Source organism: Corvus brachyrhynchos, unplaced genomic scaffold, assembly GCF_000691975.1.
Source record: "Corvus brachyrhynchos isolate BGI_N302 unplaced genomic scaffold, ASM69197v1 scaffold67, whole genome shotgun sequence".
Lineage (NCBI taxonomy): Eukaryota > Metazoa > Chordata > Aves > Passeriformes > Corvidae > Corvus > Corvus brachyrhynchos.
Window position 1 is genome coordinate 1,016,882 of NW_008239114.1, and position 18,459 is coordinate 1,035,340.

Consider the following 18,459-nt stretch of genomic DNA (forward strand, 5'->3'; position numbering starts at 1 on the left):
GCACAGCCCTGGCTCCCTGACGGGTCAGAGTGCAGCTGCTGAGCCCCCACCACGCCAAGTTCCATGTGCTGGTGGGGCTGAGGAGGCTCTGGAGGCCGTGGGGGCTCTTCATGCTTCAGGCTCACCTGGCTTTTGACTACTGCAGAAATTTCCTTCCTTTTCCTGATCTTTTGATGGAACCCTTCTGTTTTCCAGGACTGGCAGCCTCCGTTCGCGTGCGATGTCGACAAACTTCACTTCACACCGAGGATCCAGAGGCTCAATGAACTGGAGGTAAACTGGAAAGCTAAACATTACTTCTGCTCCCAAAATGTGTCAGTGTGTTTTTGGGAGGTGATGTTTGCCACAGTTGGCCATGAGCTGACAGCACTCTGGACCTCGAACAGCAATTTCTAATTAGCACGGAAATCCATCTGTTTCAGAACCTAGTTAGAAACATTCCAGGCATAAAAATAATGTTAATGCTCATTAAAAAAGGAACTTAATTTAGGCCTTTTCTACACAGGTGCTTCTAAGTAGTTAAACTGTCCAGGGCCATAGATCTGTGTCTGTGTTTTGCACTCATACAGTGTCTTTCAAAAGGAAAAGAGATGAAACACTTGGAGTGCTTTAAAAATAGCCAGCCTTTTGGAAGAAACAATTGCAAAATCTGGATTCAGTTTGTGGAAATTTGCTGTTCACAAGCACTTTCATTCACTGCTTCAGTGAATTGACACTAAAGGGGAGTGTGAGGACTTCTGGTTGGCTCAGTGCTGGTACCATTTGGGATGATGGTGACTCTGTGCCTAATTATTCTCCTGATTCTTGGTTTCTGAAGTCCTGACGTGGTCATGAGAAGTGCTGGGGAAGGGCTCAGATGCTGGCTTAGAATGCTAAGAGGGGGATTTGTGTGACCACAGGCTGTTCAGAGCTCCCTGGAGTTTGCAGACAAGCTAATCTGTACAGACATGGCCAGTTTTTACCTTAAGAACAGAAAACGTGCTGAAAATAAAATGTGTCGAAATTTAAGTTACTGCTCTTACATAGCAGCAGTGCAGTGATCTTACTGTGGTAATTGCTGTGCAACCAGCCAGGCTTTCCCTGCCCTGACCCATTTGTGTGCTTAAAAGTGAAACAAACACAGTTGGGAGTGAGAAGGAGTAACAGAAAAAAAAACCCTTTAATTTTTTTTTTAATATTGATTTATTTTTGGTTTATTGCAAATAAACCAAATTGTAATAAACTATTGCAGTAATTAATGTAATAATGCAGCAAATCTGGACAATGCAGCTGGTTTAGGGAGTCTTTAGCAGTAATAACTTACCTTTTGGCTGTTCTCAGAAAGTACTTTTCTGAGTGCAGTAAAAGGTAACAAAAGGTGACTCAAGGAAACATGCAGATACCACCAATGGTATCTGCATGGAATTTATTTTTCTCCACATGATGAGAGGGGGAAAATGCAAAATGACTCCTGCAGAGGGCAAAGCTGGGCAGGCAGCTGAGTCTGCAGTGCTGTAAATGTTGGGGTACAAAACCTACATCTGCTTTTAGCATGCAGTTCACTTGTTTGGTTGGTTGATTTCAGGCCCAAACTCGTGTAAAGCTGAATTTTCTGGACCAGATTGCAAAGTTTTGGGAGCTTCAGGGATGCACACTGAAAATTCCACATGTGGAGAGGAAGATCTTGGATTTATTTCAGCTTAACAGAGTAAGACCATTATGGAAAAACTTGTCCTGAAAAGCTGCTATGTTACTTCAATTCCTGGGATGGTATCACAGCTGGTCAGGGGAGGTTTTGGGGTATATCTAAGCTGGAAAAAGTATTCCTTTGTTTAAGCTAACATAGCTAATGGGACAGTAAGAGTAAGAATACGTTATCAGGAAAAGTAAGTAATACATTATCATGGAAGTTTTCCTGTGAGCCTAGATCACCTTAAATTTACAGCTCTTCTTTAAAATTGAACTTGGGTATACTGGTCAAGAATAAGCTTAGGCTTAACTGGAGAAAGTTCCTGAACAATGACAAAAGTGAGAGAAAAAAATTTTCCATTAGAAATACGGAAGAAAAAAAATCCAATTACTTTTAGGACGAAACTTGTTAAACTTGTGGAGAATTTCATGTATACTGATAGTAAGAGATGGGATTCTCTGACCCCAAGGATATGTTCTTTCTCTTTTCTTTATGTTTAGGGCAGTTTTTATTGGGAATTTTTGAGCTTATTTTGTAGCACTTCTTCCGGTGAAAAGAACTGAGTGTCCTGTGCTAGAAAGTTGTGTTGGGATACAAAGTGACAAATTGCAGCCAAATAAGTTCTCAGAGTAGGCTGAGCGACTGTTTGCACATGGAACAGAGGTGCTGATTTATTTGTAAAGTAATCCAACAAGTTTGGAATTCCTGAATAGGTTATGTTTTATATGTTCCAGTTATTGCCTTAAAACAACTTCAGTGTTGTGGGGTTTTTTTTAAATCTGTATTTTTTGTGGTTAAAATGTCAGTTGGGATGTTGTCCTGCCTTTTTCCTTGAACGTGATAATTTTGCCATTAAATATGTGACTATTTTATTTTCACTTTTTAGCTAGTTGCAGAACAAGGAGGATTTGATGTAGTTTGCAAGGAGAGAAAATGGACCAAAATAGCCACGAGGATGGGCTTTGCTCCTGGCAAAGCTGTGGGCTCGCACATCCGTGCGCATTACGAGCGAATTCTCTACCCCTACAACCTGTTCCAGTCAGGAGCGAGTCTCTTGGTAAGCTGTGCTGAAACCACCTGCAGTTCACTTAAGGTAGCAGCCAGTCTATGAGGGTTCTTTTAATTTCTGGAGTGTTTGTGAAGCTGCATTCCGTGCTTGGTGTCATTCAGGTGACTGACCAGATGCTGTGTTCAGCAGTTCGGAAAGCCATGGGCAAACTTTTCATTAGAGGTGAAGTTTTTAGCATTAGTCCTCCAGGTGACCTCTGACTCCTGCTTTGAACAGTATCTGTTGGTATTTTCTCTCTCCAGTTTACAGAAGCCTTGTGATAAGGGACATTTAGACTTCCTGCAATGATTTCTGTAATGCCAAGTACTTCTATATTCATGGAACATTCCAGGTCCATCTCTCTGCCACAACAAGTGCTGTGGTTCTGTGTCACATGCCTAGAGTGACTGAGGGACTGTGCCAAGCCATGGCAGTGTTGTGGCACGTTCACTAAGGGGGACAGGTTGCAGAAAGCTTCCTGGCTGCTGTAGTGATGTTAACAGTGTGACTTGGGATTTTTTCCAAGCATAACTCTTCATCCTTCCTAGTCATCAATCTTTGATTTGGCCATTAAACCAAAATTCAGGGTTGATTGAGAGTGGAGGCCATATAATCTCTAATGAGGAATAGGTCTGTTCTTTTAGAGCAGCAGTCATTTATTTGGAAATCCAAAATTGGTTGCAGTTGTCAACATCCATTTTTATTTCTTTGAAATGCTCTTTCCGTGATGATCTTTCAAAGACAGGAGTGCTGACCTTTTTTAAGCAATAAATGCCCTAATCCTGTTACAGGCATATCTCCGTGTACAGAAATCAACACAGGCCTTTACACAAAGCTACTAAAATGAGGGAGGGATTTGATGTAAGTCCAGAGAGGTTAGAATTAGACTTTTTATTTAGGCAGTGACAATCACTTCTCAGTGAAGAACAGCTAAATTCTGCTGGCCCTTCAGAAAAGGGGGTCTTTTGCAAACAGGATAAGAACAAAATTGAGTTGAAGATAAAAATCTTCATGCTAAGGAAACTGCTAGATCAAAAATATTTTGGCTTCCTTCAAACATTCCTGTTAAGTAATGGAAAGCAGCACCACTTTCTAAAGGCATTTAATTGAAAACTTGGCATTTGTATTAGGTCTGAAAATTGTGATTTCTCTTTGGGGTTTTTATTGAGCTTGTGTGTTTGTTACACCTGTCTTCGCTGCCATATTTTTGAGGTACCATTGCACAGGGAAAGATCTAATTAAAAGTTGTGAAACAGTGAACGTGGTACCATAGTATCCTGGAAATGGAAATTTCACAAGAGCGTCTGTCACGCAGTTAATACTCACTTCATGGTTTGCTCAGTATTAAACCCTTTCAGAAGAGGGAAAACCTCCTTAGATGAGGACATTCTTTTTAAATGACTTTTTAAGCTCTGTCTTGCAATGGCCACGTGACATCTGTTCAAAGTGATGTGGAAGCAGTTCTAGACAAGTGATACACGTAAGGTTAACTGATTTTTTTTAGCTCCTCCCCTCCTCAGGCAGTTAAAATACTCCCCTCCTGTATGTGGTAGACACAGATTTTTGAATGACCTGACAGAATTCACAGAAATATGTTGGATTTAGCTCACTTTTCACTCTAATTTGATTTTTTTTTCCCCCCTGACAGTGTTATCTTTCAAGTGAGTTTGTTTTGCAGTATGTTTTCTGAGTATCATCTCAAATGAGATTCTTTTTGGCTTCCTTTCACATGTTCTTATTAAGTGGTGCTTACCCAGATGCTTCTGGTGTAGGTGTCCGTTACTGTGTGTCTGTTCAGTGTTTTCCTGGGAATCTAAGAACCTGAGCTGTTCTTTGGAGAAGCTGTAGCTGTTCAGTGTGACAGCTGTCAGTTGGAGATGTGCTTCCTCCTTCAATAGCCTGTTGAGAGAAGCTCTTCACACAGCTCTGATGATCATCCAGACAAGATTAGTGCTTGTGTTCACTGAGTCTTTTGATTTTTTTTTCTTTATTTGGTAATACTTGAAATATTTGTTGCCTTTTTTCCTGCAAAGGCCAAAAATATGAAATTATGTCGTTTCCACTAATAATGACTAATGACTGTGCCATAACTTTAATCTCATCTAGATCTGTGTATAGCATTAACTGTTTGTGTGGCTTCAATACATATTAAACTGGCTTCAGGAGTTATTTTGACAGATAGTCCAGCTGGAGCTATTTCTGTCTACATGCTGAAATAGTGAAACTCTCTGGAGCTGTTCAGAGGGGAATAGAGGGGAAAGCATGTTTTTATTAAAGCTCATGTTCAGTCCAACAGCAAAAATTCCTTAAACCAGCCAGTTTCTAATACCCAAAGCGGCTCTCCACAGGGGGTATTTATTTTCTTCTTGTCTTGAAATTGGACTAGACAGGCCTGGGGTGTTTGTAGTGGTGTAGGCCTGGAGTAGTTGCAGTGAACCTGTTGGTACTGGTTCTTACCCCTGTACCTCTCCTTCCCAGCTGTGGTAACTGCGTGGCGTCCCAGAGAGTCACACTATATGCCCAGAGGGAAAAGTGTCCCCTGCATGAACTGAGGTATCCAGAATCTTGTGTCAGTGCATCTTCTGTACTGCATTGCCCAGATGTTCCATGAGTTAAAGTGCAGCTACATTTTGGGCGGCTCGAGGTGGTTTTACTTCTGTTTGTCAGTGAATCCAGCTGACTCAGTAATTGTGGATCTGGTTTCTTTTCCAAACTAAGGCTTTAGTGGCCTTATTTCCAAAGATTTAGATGTGTGTGCCTCTGATAAAGATGTTTCAGTGTAAGACAGTTCTCTGGCACCCTTCATTGTTCCTGGAGAAAAATGAGCACCTCTGGAGTTCGGTGGTTTTTATAACCCCATGGACATGTAGTAGGGGTAAACCAGTTGTGTTCTGCAAGTATCAGGCTTGACTGATAGGCTTTTGTGTAAATTACTACTAATTTAATTACTACTAATAAACATCTAAACCTGGAGGAAATGAATTGTATCCCTTCCTCCGCCCCCCATCTTTTGACATCCTGAAAGCCGTGTGGCCATCCCTGCTCTGTCCTTTGTCTGCTAAAGGAGCTCTACTCCTTTGTGGCCTCAGCTGATGGGTTTTAACTTGCTCTCTGCCACCACTGAGGGTTCAAGGATCATGTGTGCAACCATCTTCTTGGAATATAACGAGATCATGATCACAGTGTGTGGGATGAGCTCCTGGTGAATGGTTGATAATAGCTCAACCTCCCCAAAGCCTGGTTGGGAAGAGAGATGGCAGCTGTGCTCTTGGTTCAAGACAGTTGATCAGGTCTGTGCAGGAGTAGAGGGAGTACAGAGGAATTCTCATCCTTAGAACAGTTCTAGGTGTTCTCTTGGTACAGCTGAAATTGTGAATTAACAGCCATTCCATACCACTGCCTTTGCCTCGGGTTACAGAGGCACTGGGAAATGTTTGTGCTTAAATAGTTGGTGAAACATCATTATTTAAGAAATGTCTTCTGATGTTTTTCAAGGAACAGTGAGTGCTCCTTTTTTTGTGGGGTTTGGTGGGAGTTTTTTTGGGTTTTTTGTTTGGGGGTTTTGGGGGTGGGGGGGGTTTCAGTTGGTTTTTTGGGGTTTGGTTTTCTTGTTGTTGGGGTTTCTTTGGTTTGTTTTTTTTTGGTTTGGTTTGGTTTTTTGGTTTGTTTCGTGGGGATTTTTTGTGGGGTTTTTTGTTTGTGTTTTGGTGGGTTTGTTTGGGTTTTTTTCTGGTTTTTTCTTTGTTTGTCTGGGCACTGCACTGAAGTAAGACACAATCTGTTGGTTTTCAAGGTTTTCTTACACTTCTGTTTTGGAAAAGCTGTTTGCCTTCCAGAGCTTTGTTTTCAAGGTTCATATGTCCTCTGTTATCAGAAGCAGTAGAAACTCTTTTTTTTTTTCGGATAAGTTGGGTTTCACATGAGGAAATGATTCAAGGACCCAGATTTTATAGAAGTTCTTTTCTGTTCTCTCATTTTCAATCTTTTCCTGTTCATTTGCTCTTTCTGCTTGTCCATTTTCTGTTCTGAGAAATTGTTATTTTTTGCTTTCTTTCCCTGATGTTGATGTCACATCATCTTCTTTCAGCTTTGGTAGGTGCCTCATCCATGGAAGGATTTAGGGCCAGGTTGGATGGGTCTCAACCTCGTGTAGTGGAAGGTGTCCCTGCCCATGGCAGGGGCTTAGAACAAGGTGATTTTTAAGCTCCCTTCCAATCCAAACCCTTCTGCCATCCTGTGATTCTTGTTCCAGTGGGAGCTTTAAGGGACCAGGCTCTCGTGAAGAGGCAGCTGCAGCTCTGGGGCTCCAGACCCAACCTTTGAGCATCAGCCAGGACTCGCTGCTTGTGTGCATGAGCTGCAAAGTTGAGTGGTACTGTGTATTTAATGCTGAAATTAAGTCAGCCATTTGCTTTCAGAGTATAAATCTAGAGTTTACAAAGTCTAGGACTGAAGGTAGTCTGAAAGCAAACAGCAGTTCTGGAGGTTTCTTTGATCAGTGTCGTGGACTGTCTGTGGGCGGTGGTTAATGACACCCTGCTGCCCTTGACTGATACTGCTTTTTTGTTAAATACACCATTCTCTCTGCATAGACTTCTCTTCAAAAATAACACTTTCTGCTCCTTTTCCCTCCCCCCTTCTGGCTGTCATTTATTTCTAAAAGTATGTTTGCTGTGCTGTCTATAGAGCAGCATCATCCTCACACCACTGCAGTGGTTCTCTCTGTCCTTTACTGCTCTCTCTTGCTGAGTAAATGCTTGTGATGGGAACAGAGTAACAGAACTGGGGAAATGTGGATCCAGCAATTTCATGAATTACTTCCTGGCAACATGAGATTTTTTCTTTCTGTAGGATTTGTTGTGTACTCATTAAAAACTGTTACATTTTGTCTGCTGTTACTGGGTGTTGTGTGGCTTGACAAATGGGGAATTGTCATTAATTATTCTGTTTCTTGCCAGAGGTATGCACAGTTTTCAGCAATTAAATGTGTTCATTCAGCAGCTTGAAAGAACTAAAACTGTTCTTGCATCTTTTCCCTTCTGCCCTTAATTCATGCAGCAGTTGTCCTCTCCAAAACATGGAAAGAAGGGAGCTCCTGCAGTGTCCGTATTACAGAGCTGTATTTCAGTTAGGACAGGGATGTTTGATAGGTTGTAATTTACTTTTATATTGCTCTGTATGTTGGCATCACAGCCACTCAACGTTAGGACACTTCAGCAGTTCCAGAGTGCTGGTGACCCAGTCTGCAAAGGCCCCATCTGCCAGAATAGTTAGGCTTGGTATTCCACACAGAGAAATGTTTGGTGCTCATTAACACTTAAAGGATGACTTCAGCTTTATTTAAGATCCATTATTATGGCCATTGTAGTCATTAAAGTGATAGGAAAAAGTGATTTTGTGCTTTGTTCAGGTAGGTAATGTTACCATTGTCATACGTGCTGTTTATTAACTCAGCACAGGAATTATTAGGGCCCTGTCTATGTTCTTTCCATGAGCCAGGAAATTGTTCAGGTTTGTATTGCAAGTGGAGGTAGAAATGAAGTAATCAAATTGTCTCTTTAGTGTTTGCAGAAGCCAGATCTGAGCAGTGACACGAAGGACAAGGAGTACAAGCCCCACGATATCCCCCAGCGGCAGTCGGGGCCGCCGTCCGAGAGCTGCCCGCCCGCCCGCCGCGCCAAGCGCCTGACGCCCGAGGTGAGCGTGCTGAGGGCACCCTGAGCACAGCGCTGCGTGTGTGTGTGTGCACAGGCACAGCTGCTTCACTTTGGCAGGGGTACCTAAACATTCATAAGTGCATAAATAGTGGGTAAGTATTGTCTGATGCTTTACCAAGTGTGTTACTGAGGTTCGGAGTTCTGGGAGGCTCTGCTGTGGAAGCTGTTCGTGAGTGTGGACAGTAGGGTTATGCTTTCAGCATGATTGTGGATACTGTGGGGCTCTTAGATGAAAAGACAGGTGACAGCTTCTGGAAATGAAGCAGCTTTGATCTGTTGTTCCTCAGTCAGTGAGCAGCACTTATTCTCTAAATGTGCTGGAAGGTTTCTGTTCGTCTCTCATGAGTTGAAGCCAGGTGTTAGAGCGGGGAAGATTTTGGTTTTAACATTAGCGCTGTTGTATTTAATTTTTCACATTCTATCAATTTGTGTTAATTTACTCATGCAATATAAGGAAGAAATGTATACCATCAAGTCAGTGTGGTTTTGTACAATCTTACATGTCCTTAAGAAACAATATTTGTTTGGATAAGCATGAAATGTGTTGGTTATATCTCAGTATCTTCTGTGAAGACATATTTTAGGAGATCCCGTGTCTCCTTTGTTGCTGGAAAACAGTAATACTTTGGCTCCAGCCTTTCCAGTCTGATGATCATATCTCTAGAGAGTTCCTATTTCTTTTGTTTGAGCAGATGAAGAGTAGGGGAGGATATTCCCAGGAGAGGGTCTGATTAGTGGTGACATCATGAGTTAGGAAGGTCACAATTTGTTTCAGACTCTTATTAACTCCCATTGTTCTGGTCTTGGTCTTTATTAGTACGAATGGTACAGCTTAGCTGTTGCAAATTCTGCCTGTAATTATGCTTAGTTAATGAGTTGCAATTAAGGGTTTCTAAAGCCTTTCCACTCAAATACCTGGTTACAAGTGGTTTTATAATTCTGAGCAAACTTCAGTAGTTTGGGCTGAAACTTTCCATTTGAAGTGTCTGCCTGTGGTTGAAGGATACTTGTTGTCACGGGTCTCTTTAGAATTGACAGCAGGACAAATATACACTAAAATTCTGGCTGTTTCTCTGGCAGTGGTGTCAGATGGCACTGACAAAGAGGGCACATTTTTGTCATTTCGGGGGAAACCAACTGCTCATCCTTAGCCAAAAGGCAAGGCTGCCCTCTCAGCTCTTGCCCCAAGCATCACTGATGTTGTACACCTCATTTTTGTGGAAGGAAAATCCTTAATTAAGAACATAACTGGAACACACGGTGCTAAGGCTGAATTGAGCAACAGGGACTGGCTGGCTTAAGCTGTAATGTTTTAAGACAATAATTTCCCAAAGTTAGGATTTGTTAATGTGAACTTTGCTGTTCCATGTCAGTGCAGTCAGAGAAGGTTATTAAATCCATTTTATTCAACACTGAAGCTCCAAGCAGTTGGCATTTGCACTGACCTGGTTGCAAAAGAGTAACGTTTGGTTCATGTCTCAAGTTTTTGTTCTAATGAGATATAAAAGGATTTGTCTGTGTCTTAAACTGTGAATCTTAAATTCATTCTCATGTTTGCCAGTTTGATATTTCCTGCTTTTCAAAGGCTGACCATAAACATTTAAAAGAAGTGAACCACAGGGAAGTACTGTAAGTTTTTGTGGCCTGTAGGATAAGCGTTAGTTTGCAGTTGTGAGACATGCAGTTTTACCTTGCCCTTTCCCACCTGGGGAGTAAACAGTCAGGAGAAAATGTTCATAATGAGAAAGGAAAAGGACAGTGACTGTCTAGGCTGGTTTTGAAATGCAAAGGCTTTAGGTGCTTGGTGTAGAACAGTTCAGTGTGAAAGACCACAACAGTGCTGGGGAGGTGAAAGTGAGATGACTTGATGTGATAAAAGGCTCAGGCCAAACCAAGGGCTGCTCTTAGGAAGATCAGTATCAGCTAAAGCACAAAATAGAGGCACAGCTCAGAGGAGCTGAAGGTGCAGAAGTTGAGGCTCTGTCCCTGCACTTGAGGCTCAGTGCACACTGGCCCCGAGGCAGAACTGCTGCACACAGTGAACAACTTCTGTTTGTGCTTATCTTAAGCAATGGGACCTCTGCCTGGTCTGATGGAGACATTTGGGCAAAGAGAACATGAAAAGTGATGAGGAAGTCATGTCAGCTCTGTAAAAATCGAAATCAAACAACCAACACCTACAAAAACCCCCAGACTGAATAAACAGTTCCCACCCCGTGGAGTACTTGGGGCTGTATCCAGTCCTGCCTTAGACCTGGGCCACACATCCCATTTTTTGGGCTTCAGAGGGTGGCTGAGAGTGACTGACTTGTTGTATGACCTCATTTCCTTAAAAAATACAGTGTTGGAGAATCCTCTCGTAACACTGAGGGATTTGAGAATTGTTCTCCCATGATCTCAAAACTTCAGGGAAGAAATGTAAGAATTAAATGGAAGAGCATTATTCTGTGTTGAAAGTTCCACGATGTACCAACAAAGGTCCCTGCTTTGGAGACTGGAGCATGTTCTGCTCTTCAGGAGTACAAGAAAATCTGTGAAAGCACCGAGTTCCTTTTCTTTGCTTCTTAATGGGTCCCACTGAAAGCAAACCCAAATCCTGGTATCATTATTGGCATGGACATTTTGTAGGATTTGCTTTCAAATCTTCTATGTTGTTCCCTGCGTTATTTCTCTCTGAACTGCTTGTAAATAATTGAAGACAAATATATCAGAACTCCAGGTGCCTGTTTAGATGTAGTGGTTTGTAAGTATCAAATGGTTCTGAGTTTAATTGAAGTCCTCAGAGTTTCTCTCTGACTGTCACCTGGGCTCTGCCTTTTTCCTGGAACAAGGCAGGATACAAGTCTCAAGTCCTTGTGGTACCTCAGTGAGGTGTTTGTATCTCACACCAGGGAATCATGAAATGGTTTGCATTGGAAGGGACCTTAGAAGCTGTTTAGTCAGGACTCCCATGGCCAGCCTTTCCCATGGCCAGCCTTTCCCATGGCCAGCTCGAGATTCCAAACTCATCGCTCTGTGCTTGGGCAAGCAGCTGGCAGTGAGCATCTCCCCAAACACAAGTGGCAAACCAGAGTCCTCCAGCTAAGGTTGTTACTGAGCTAATGATGGTTTTTTTTTCCTTTTTAAAGGCAACCAATGTTAAAACTGAGACTGACCCTCCAGAAGCCAGAACCCACAATCTGAGACGCAGAATGGGCTGTGCCCCTCCAAAGAGTGATGGTGGTGAGTGAAACACGGCGTGAATGCAGCTTCTGTTAGTTTGTACAAACACGTTTTAAAACCAGAGTTAAAATCAGCAGTTGGAACTATTGGAAGTATTTTATAAAAGAATCCAACTTTGTGTTAATTTTAAAATTGGGTTTTGTGGTAAAAAGTTCTTGTATGGGTTTGAAATATTTTTTGGGTTTTTTTTCTTGTAAGTAAGTTGAGTTTTCTTGAAGAAGATATTTTCAGTTGAAAAAAACTTATAATTTTTCAAACTTGGGTGTCTCTTCTGGAGCAATCGGAAATGAGATTGGAACCATGTTTTTGTTTTGTATTTTAGATAACATCAGTCCATGAGCTTTAAATAGAAGAAACTCTTTTAAGAGTGTATCAGATATCAGACACTTTTAGGAAAGAATTTGGATTTGAAATCAGGAAATTAAACTCATGAAAGCAAAAGATAGTATGTTTTGAGCTTAATGATAAAATCCCCATAATATGATTAAATTGCTGTTATCAACAGTCCTGAGTTTGTTCTCTCCTTAAGAAGTAATTATTTGAGACTGAGAAACAATACTTAATGCCATCAGATGGAAGAATAAGCTTGTTGATAAATAATTTAGCCAAATAAATACAGGAGCAATTTACAACTACTTAATAATTCAAATTACCTGAGCAATCTGTCAGTCCCATTTGTTCATTCAAAATCTTTTTTTCAATAATTTGTTTAGATTATGGTGATTTGGAATTTGATTCTTTTTTCTTCAAGGAGTCTCTAAGTACTAACCTCCCTCCCCCAAGAGCAGAAGGAAGAAGCTCTTTGTCGACATTTTTTAACATCACATGGAAACAAAACCTTAGCTTATGAAGCTGCTCATAATTTAATTAAAATTAACTGAAACGGCATATAAAATAGTAAAAAACTGTGGGCTGTGATAGCCAGTGCTGGCTCGTGGTGGTGTGCTGGGATTTTTGGATAACACTGGCTTCTGGAGGCATTGCAGGAGTTCAAGCCTTGCCTTATGCTGACTGAAACAAGTGTAGGGGGGATAAAAATTCAGCAAATACCTTGGTAGGATGCAGTCTAACAAGCAATAAATAAACAATAACAAGGAATACTAAGCATTGAAACATTTTGTAATATTTTCTTTCTTTTTATTCTGTTGCCCAGAGAAGGAAATGCGCAGTGTGGTGAAACTCCCTGAGAAGAAAGAACTTTCTGGGGAGCCAGAGAAGGACAAATCCAAAGTCAGATCTAAAAAACCCACCAATGCTGTGAGTACCCCCTGCCTTCCTGCAGCTGCATGTTTTGCAGGCGTTTCTGGGTTTCTCTGGGCTGTGTAGTAAAACCTTCTGTCACTTCGTCACATGGAGGACTCTTGTCTTCTTCCTGGAGCCTCGGGGCTGAAGCACAGCAATGTTTGTGCCTGCTGCAGTGTCAACACTGCCAAAGCTTCATGCTTTACAGACTAGAAATGACAGGAGGGTTAAGTTTCATTAACTAAAGTAACTTGTTTTCTGTCTCCAAGATACAGTCTCAAAATAAGCATTTTGAATGCATAGTCCAGTGGCAGTGGTTCTTGTGTGACCTGATGCCTCTCCACTGCTCCTTAACCCCAGGGGAGCTCCGTGCAGGCTGTGGCACATGGCACTTCCACAGACCTGCCCCTAATTCCACAATTTCAGCACTAAATTGGAAGCTTTGTTGTTCAAATGCATCTTACAAAACCAGCCCTGTTCCTGCTCCAGCTCTCCACATGCCACCAACTATCCCCCAAAACCACCCCCTGAAGGCAGTGATAGTTGTCTCACTCTTGAGAAGATAATGCTGAGGCTCTTTCTGCCCATGCCACGACTTGGGTCCCTCCTAAAGCCAAACATGTTCTCATTCAATCCACACCTGTAGCTGGTACCTGAGAAGGAGGAGTGCAAATACCAGAAGCCTGACACCCTTACCCCCCAAATGAAACAAGCTTGTGGGGAGGAGCAGGAGATGCTGCTGCTTTTTTTAACACCATAAGGCGAGAGGTTCTGCCTGTCCTCATGACTGTTCTGTGTTTGGGAAGAGCATTCCAGGCTATTGCTGGTGAGAGTTGGATGTAGGACAGGCAGCAGAGAGCCCATCCCAGGTTGGAGTGCCTGTGCCTGTTCCTTGGGGCTTAGGAGCTGCTCTACCAGAATTAAGAGCTGCCCCCCTACCCAAAGCTCTGCTCTGGTGCCTTCTCTGGGGAAAACAAGGAGCACTCCCAGCAACAGGAGCCCCTTTCTCTCCAGATTTCTGTCTTCCAATGCAATTGGTCTCGGAGGGGAATGAAACACCTGAGGCTGCACGTGGGAAAAGGGTTTGTGAGCCCCCAGCAGGTGTTGGGTTATGCCTGCCAAGGCCACAGTGCTGCTGATGTGAGCTATCCTGGCACTTGGTCAAGTCTTCTGGCATTTAGGAAAAAAAATGCATGGAAGGGCTTGCAGCTCTTGTGGTCTTTTCTTAAATTACAGAGGGAGGTATTTAAACTGTTGAAAGAATATTCAGGGTGTGTTTGTCTCATTTCCATTGCAGAGCTAAGGTAAAAATAAGCTTTGGGAAGTGTCCCAGATGAGAGTTACCAAACTGCTTTCACCCTGAGTTACCTTCAGTGCTCCCATTCTCACTGTGGAATTTTGTGTTGCAGGTGGATTTGTATGTGTGTCTCCTGTGTGGCAGCGGGAACGACGAGGACCGACTCCTGCTGTGTGATGGCTGTGATGACAGTTACCACACCTTCTGTTTAATTCCACCCCTCCATGATGTTCCCAAAGGGGACTGGAGGTGTCCCCAGTGTCTGGCTCAGGTAATCTGACAAATCACTGCAGTTAGGTTTAAGGCTAATATGTATTTCGTGGTTTCTTTTAAACTGATCACAGGAATAGAAAATAAAATTTTTTGTTATTTAAGGTTGTGCAAACAAGGTGATAGAGGTAAAGCTAAAATGAAGACTGGGCATGCTTCATATTGCAAAGCTGACACTTACTGTTTTGAGCCAAAAATTGGTGTGTCTTTGAAAAATATTCTGGATTTTAGCTGACACCTTTCCTCTGTACTTAAAATTGGAGTTTCACTGGGTCTTCAGTGTAGTGGTTTATGGATCTTGTCCTGCTTAGCTCTATTAGAGTAAGGAGAAATTAAGCATATTAATTCATTAATGTTTATGCAGATTTATAAATAAAAATTGTAATTTGGTGAATCAAGTAGAGTTTCTTCTTCTGACTCTGCCCTTTGGGACAGTGTTTTCATTTCAGTGGTGTCCTGCCTTCTTACCCCTCAGAAGCCGTTACAGGAGCCCATTTGTGTAAATGTGAGCACAGTGTTGTGTTAATATGTTATAGAAATGATTGCCTTTTCACTTGCAGGAGTGTAACAAGCCTCAAGAAGCCTTTGGGTTTGAACAAGCAGCACGGGACTACACCCTCCGCACGTTCGGGGAAATGGCAGATGCCTTCAAGTCAGACTATTTTAACATGCCAGTACACGTATGTTCCTGCTTTATCCTGATGTTGTGTAGAGTTCACTTTGTGTGGTTAGTTAAAATAGATAACTCTGGGGAGGGAGGAAGGGAGGGACTCTGGTTTTGAATGGGATGAAATCCCAAGTCAGAGGTTCTCATTTATGTCAGTGAATCCTGGTTCTTGCTGGTGTCATGGTTTCTCGCTCCACCAGCTGCTCGTGTTTTTATTTGGTTTTTTCCCACTTCAGAAGAGGTGTCTGTAGGGAAGAGAACTGTGACTGTCAGCCACTCCTGAGAGAACAGGGCAGCAGCATCTCCTGGAACTACATCTCTGCTGCAGTTGTTTTTCTCTTGTTGAAACAATTTTAAAGTGGGGAAAAGCTTCAAGCTAATGGAGATTCCTCCCTGGGACAGCTTTGATGCACATGCTTATCTACTGATTCCTCAGTACATGCTCTCTTTTCTTCTCATACCTAGATGGTCCCCACTGAGCTGGTTGAAAAAGAATTCTGGAGACTTGTCAGTACCATTGAAGAGGATGTGACAGTGGAATATGGAGCTGACATTGCTTCAAAGGAGTTTGGCAGTGGCTTCCCAGTTAGAGGTGGGAAGTTTAAAGTTAGACCAGAAGAAGAGGTAGGTCTTTGAGTTCACTGTGAACGTTTTTATTGCAGTTTTACATTTAATAACTCCTTGGTTCAAAGCACAGTAATGGAATTGGGTTACAAAGTGCTTGTTTTGTGTATCTGGCAGAGTATTTGAAGAAGAGAACTACACTGGGGTTTTGAATAAATAAAACTTGTTGTGATCAGCCATTCAAAGCCACAGGTTTATTCTAGTAGTTAATAAATAACTTCCAAATCAAATAAAGGTCTTATTTTAACAAAGCAGGTCAGGGCAGGGTTGTGAAACAGGCAAAGACAATGTGGGGTTTAGTCTTTGAGTCATTAACCTGTTTCATATATTCCTCAGTTGAGGAAAGTGCTTTTCTTCTATTGCTCTTTAGCATTTTTATCTTCCTGGGTTTTTCACTTCCTGTTGTATAAACCTGTGACCATTCTGTTCAATTTTCAGGAATACCTTGATAGTGGCTGGAATTTAAACAACATGCCTGTGATGGAGCAGTCTGTGCTTGCTCACATCACGGCGGACATCTGTGGGATGAAATTGCCCTGGCTGTACGTAGGAATGTGCTTTTCCTCATTTTGTTGGCATATAGAAGACCATTGGAGCTATTCCATTAACTATCTGCATTGGTGAGTTTGAGGAATAAACCCAGTCTAGGAAACACTCTCCCTTTCCTTCCCTATTGCCCTTAATTAGTGGACTAAAAGCAGATTCACAGAGCTCAGCCGAAGTAACCATTGCTGTCCTGTTGCAGCAGGGTCAAATCTGACAGTGTAATTCCTACATTGATTTACTTTTGGACAAGAGGTCATATTTTGGAAAGAGACATCCATTCCCAGTTTTAAAAAATCCATGAGAGATGCAGCAGATACTCCATCAAATGTTTTATTATACTCAATGTAAACTAAAAACCATGCGAGTTTTCTTTTAAAAATCATCCAACTTCAGCTAACAACTCAGTTCCGGCACGTTTTGTCTGTTAGATGGATCATGCTGTCATAAATCCTCTCATCAAGCCAACACTTGTCAGCTGTAATCAGGACAGATCTTTGCCATCTCTTTGATATTTTAAATAGACTGAGCTTCTTGAACTTCTCACCTTGCAACATCTTTTCTGGAGTCTGGATTATGGTTGTCACTCTTCCTGAAACCTGTCAAGCTTTTTCTCTTCCCTAGTTCATATGAGTATTCAAGCAGAATGGTAAAACCACATCTCAGCTGCTGTTCAGTGGGTCCCTTTTGGTTGTTTGTTCAGTTGCTGCTCCTTGAAACAGCAGCTGCTGCAGTGCAGCCCAAGAGCCAGTGACTTAATTCACTTGCTTTCATGGTGCTTACTGTTATGAAAACAAATGTTTGAGGGTGAGTGAAGGAGTGACAGGATTACATGGTAAAAATGATCTTTCTTGTCATGTGTTGCTGCTTTTTTTTTTTTTTTCCTCATTGTCTGAGTCTTCAGTCAGACTGAAAACTGTGGGTGGGAGAGGAGCTTGCAGTACAGATTTCATTTCTCTAGGAGAGTTTCCCTGTTCTTAGAATGGCTTTCTGTCCTCCATAGTGTGCCCCCAATTGCAGTATTGTCTGCAGAAGGGCAGAAAGGTGTCAGTGCATACGCGTACATGTGCACACACGTGATACATCTGGACACGTGTGAAAGTTGCTTGACTTGCTTTCCATTTATTTATCCTCCAGTGGGAAAGTCCTTGATGTCTTTACACTTGCAGATATTCTTCCTTATTTCCCTTCAATGCAGAAGTTTAAGTCTGCATTGGAGAGCAATGTGCAATTGAGGTTGAAGCTGTTCTTGGCCAGAGCAGTCTGAATAACCTGATTCTGCAGAGACAGTGCTCCAAACTCTGAAAAGACTCCAAAAGGCAGGACTGGTTCTTGGGAGAGTCCTAGGGATGGTGTGTCCATCTTCAGCGTTCCCATGGGCCTTGGAGGAGCCTGTGTCCTGGTGCAGTGTTGTGAGCAGCTTATCCCAAGTGACCCAGGCTGCAGCAGCAGAGCTTTCCCAGGTTGAAGACCATAGTCCTTCTACAGAACTCTGAGTCCTGTGTTAGTTCTAGAAATGGTAAAAGGGAAAAAAACCCCAAATCTTTGCTTCTAAAGATGCTTGGAAATAAATAAGATGTCAGTCCTGAACAGAGGAAGAATGGCCATCACTGCTCCTAGCGTTTCTACGGGCAGGGATGTGGAGCAGTCAGGAGGCAGAGCAGAAAGGCCTGTGACCTCCACTGCTGCTCCCTCGGGCTGCTGGCACCTCAACACCTGCATTAGACCTGTCTGTTGCTTGTTCCCCTGCGGTCCAGAGACCCCCAGTTCCAATATCCTGCTCCAAGTTTAGCACAGTTTGTATCTGTCACCCATTCCTTGGTGCTGGCACCTGTCAGGGAACAGAACTCTTGACTAGCCCAGCCCAGACACAGGATGGTTTTTAGCTGCATCTGTGGCTGGTCTTCCTGGATTCCTAGAGTTGTTCTGGGATGATGACCAGGTCCAAGGCTGCGGAGTTGTCCCAGGGATGATGGCCAGGTTCAAGGCTGCAAAGTCATTCAATACTCTGTAACAACAACTTGTGATACCTTGTGTGTGACTGCCCCTCCATAGTCAGTCCTGCTGGCTGCCCTCTTCCCCTGACCCAGGGACTGTGTGAGTACAGGAATGAGCTCCTAGGGATGAGGAATAGGCTTCTGGATTCACACTGCACTCTTT

The 18,459-nt window shown here is 42.5% G+C and overlaps 1 protein-coding gene across 2 annotated transcripts in view; it reads left to right on the plus strand.

Moving 5' to 3' along the window:
• Positions 1–18,459, plus strand: part of KDM5B (lysine demethylase 5B) — a 71,042-nt gene that overhangs the window by 26,492 nt on the left and 26,091 nt on the right. For both annotated transcript variants that reach the window (XM_017739809.1, XM_017739810.1), the window contains exons 2-11: positions 196–273; positions 1,565–1,687; positions 2,556–2,726; positions 8,280–8,414; positions 11,563–11,656; positions 12,810–12,913; positions 14,308–14,466; positions 15,026–15,145; positions 15,598–15,756; positions 16,195–16,376. In XM_017739809.1, the coding sequence (XP_017595298.1) occupies positions 196–273; positions 1,565–1,687; positions 2,556–2,726; positions 8,280–8,414; positions 11,563–11,656; positions 12,810–12,913; positions 14,308–14,466; positions 15,026–15,145; positions 15,598–15,756; positions 16,195–16,376 (1,325 nt within the window). The remainder of the gene's footprint in view (positions 1–195; positions 274–1,564; positions 1,688–2,555; positions 2,727–8,279; positions 8,415–11,562; positions 11,657–12,809; positions 12,914–14,307; positions 14,467–15,025; positions 15,146–15,597; positions 15,757–16,194; positions 16,377–18,459) is intronic.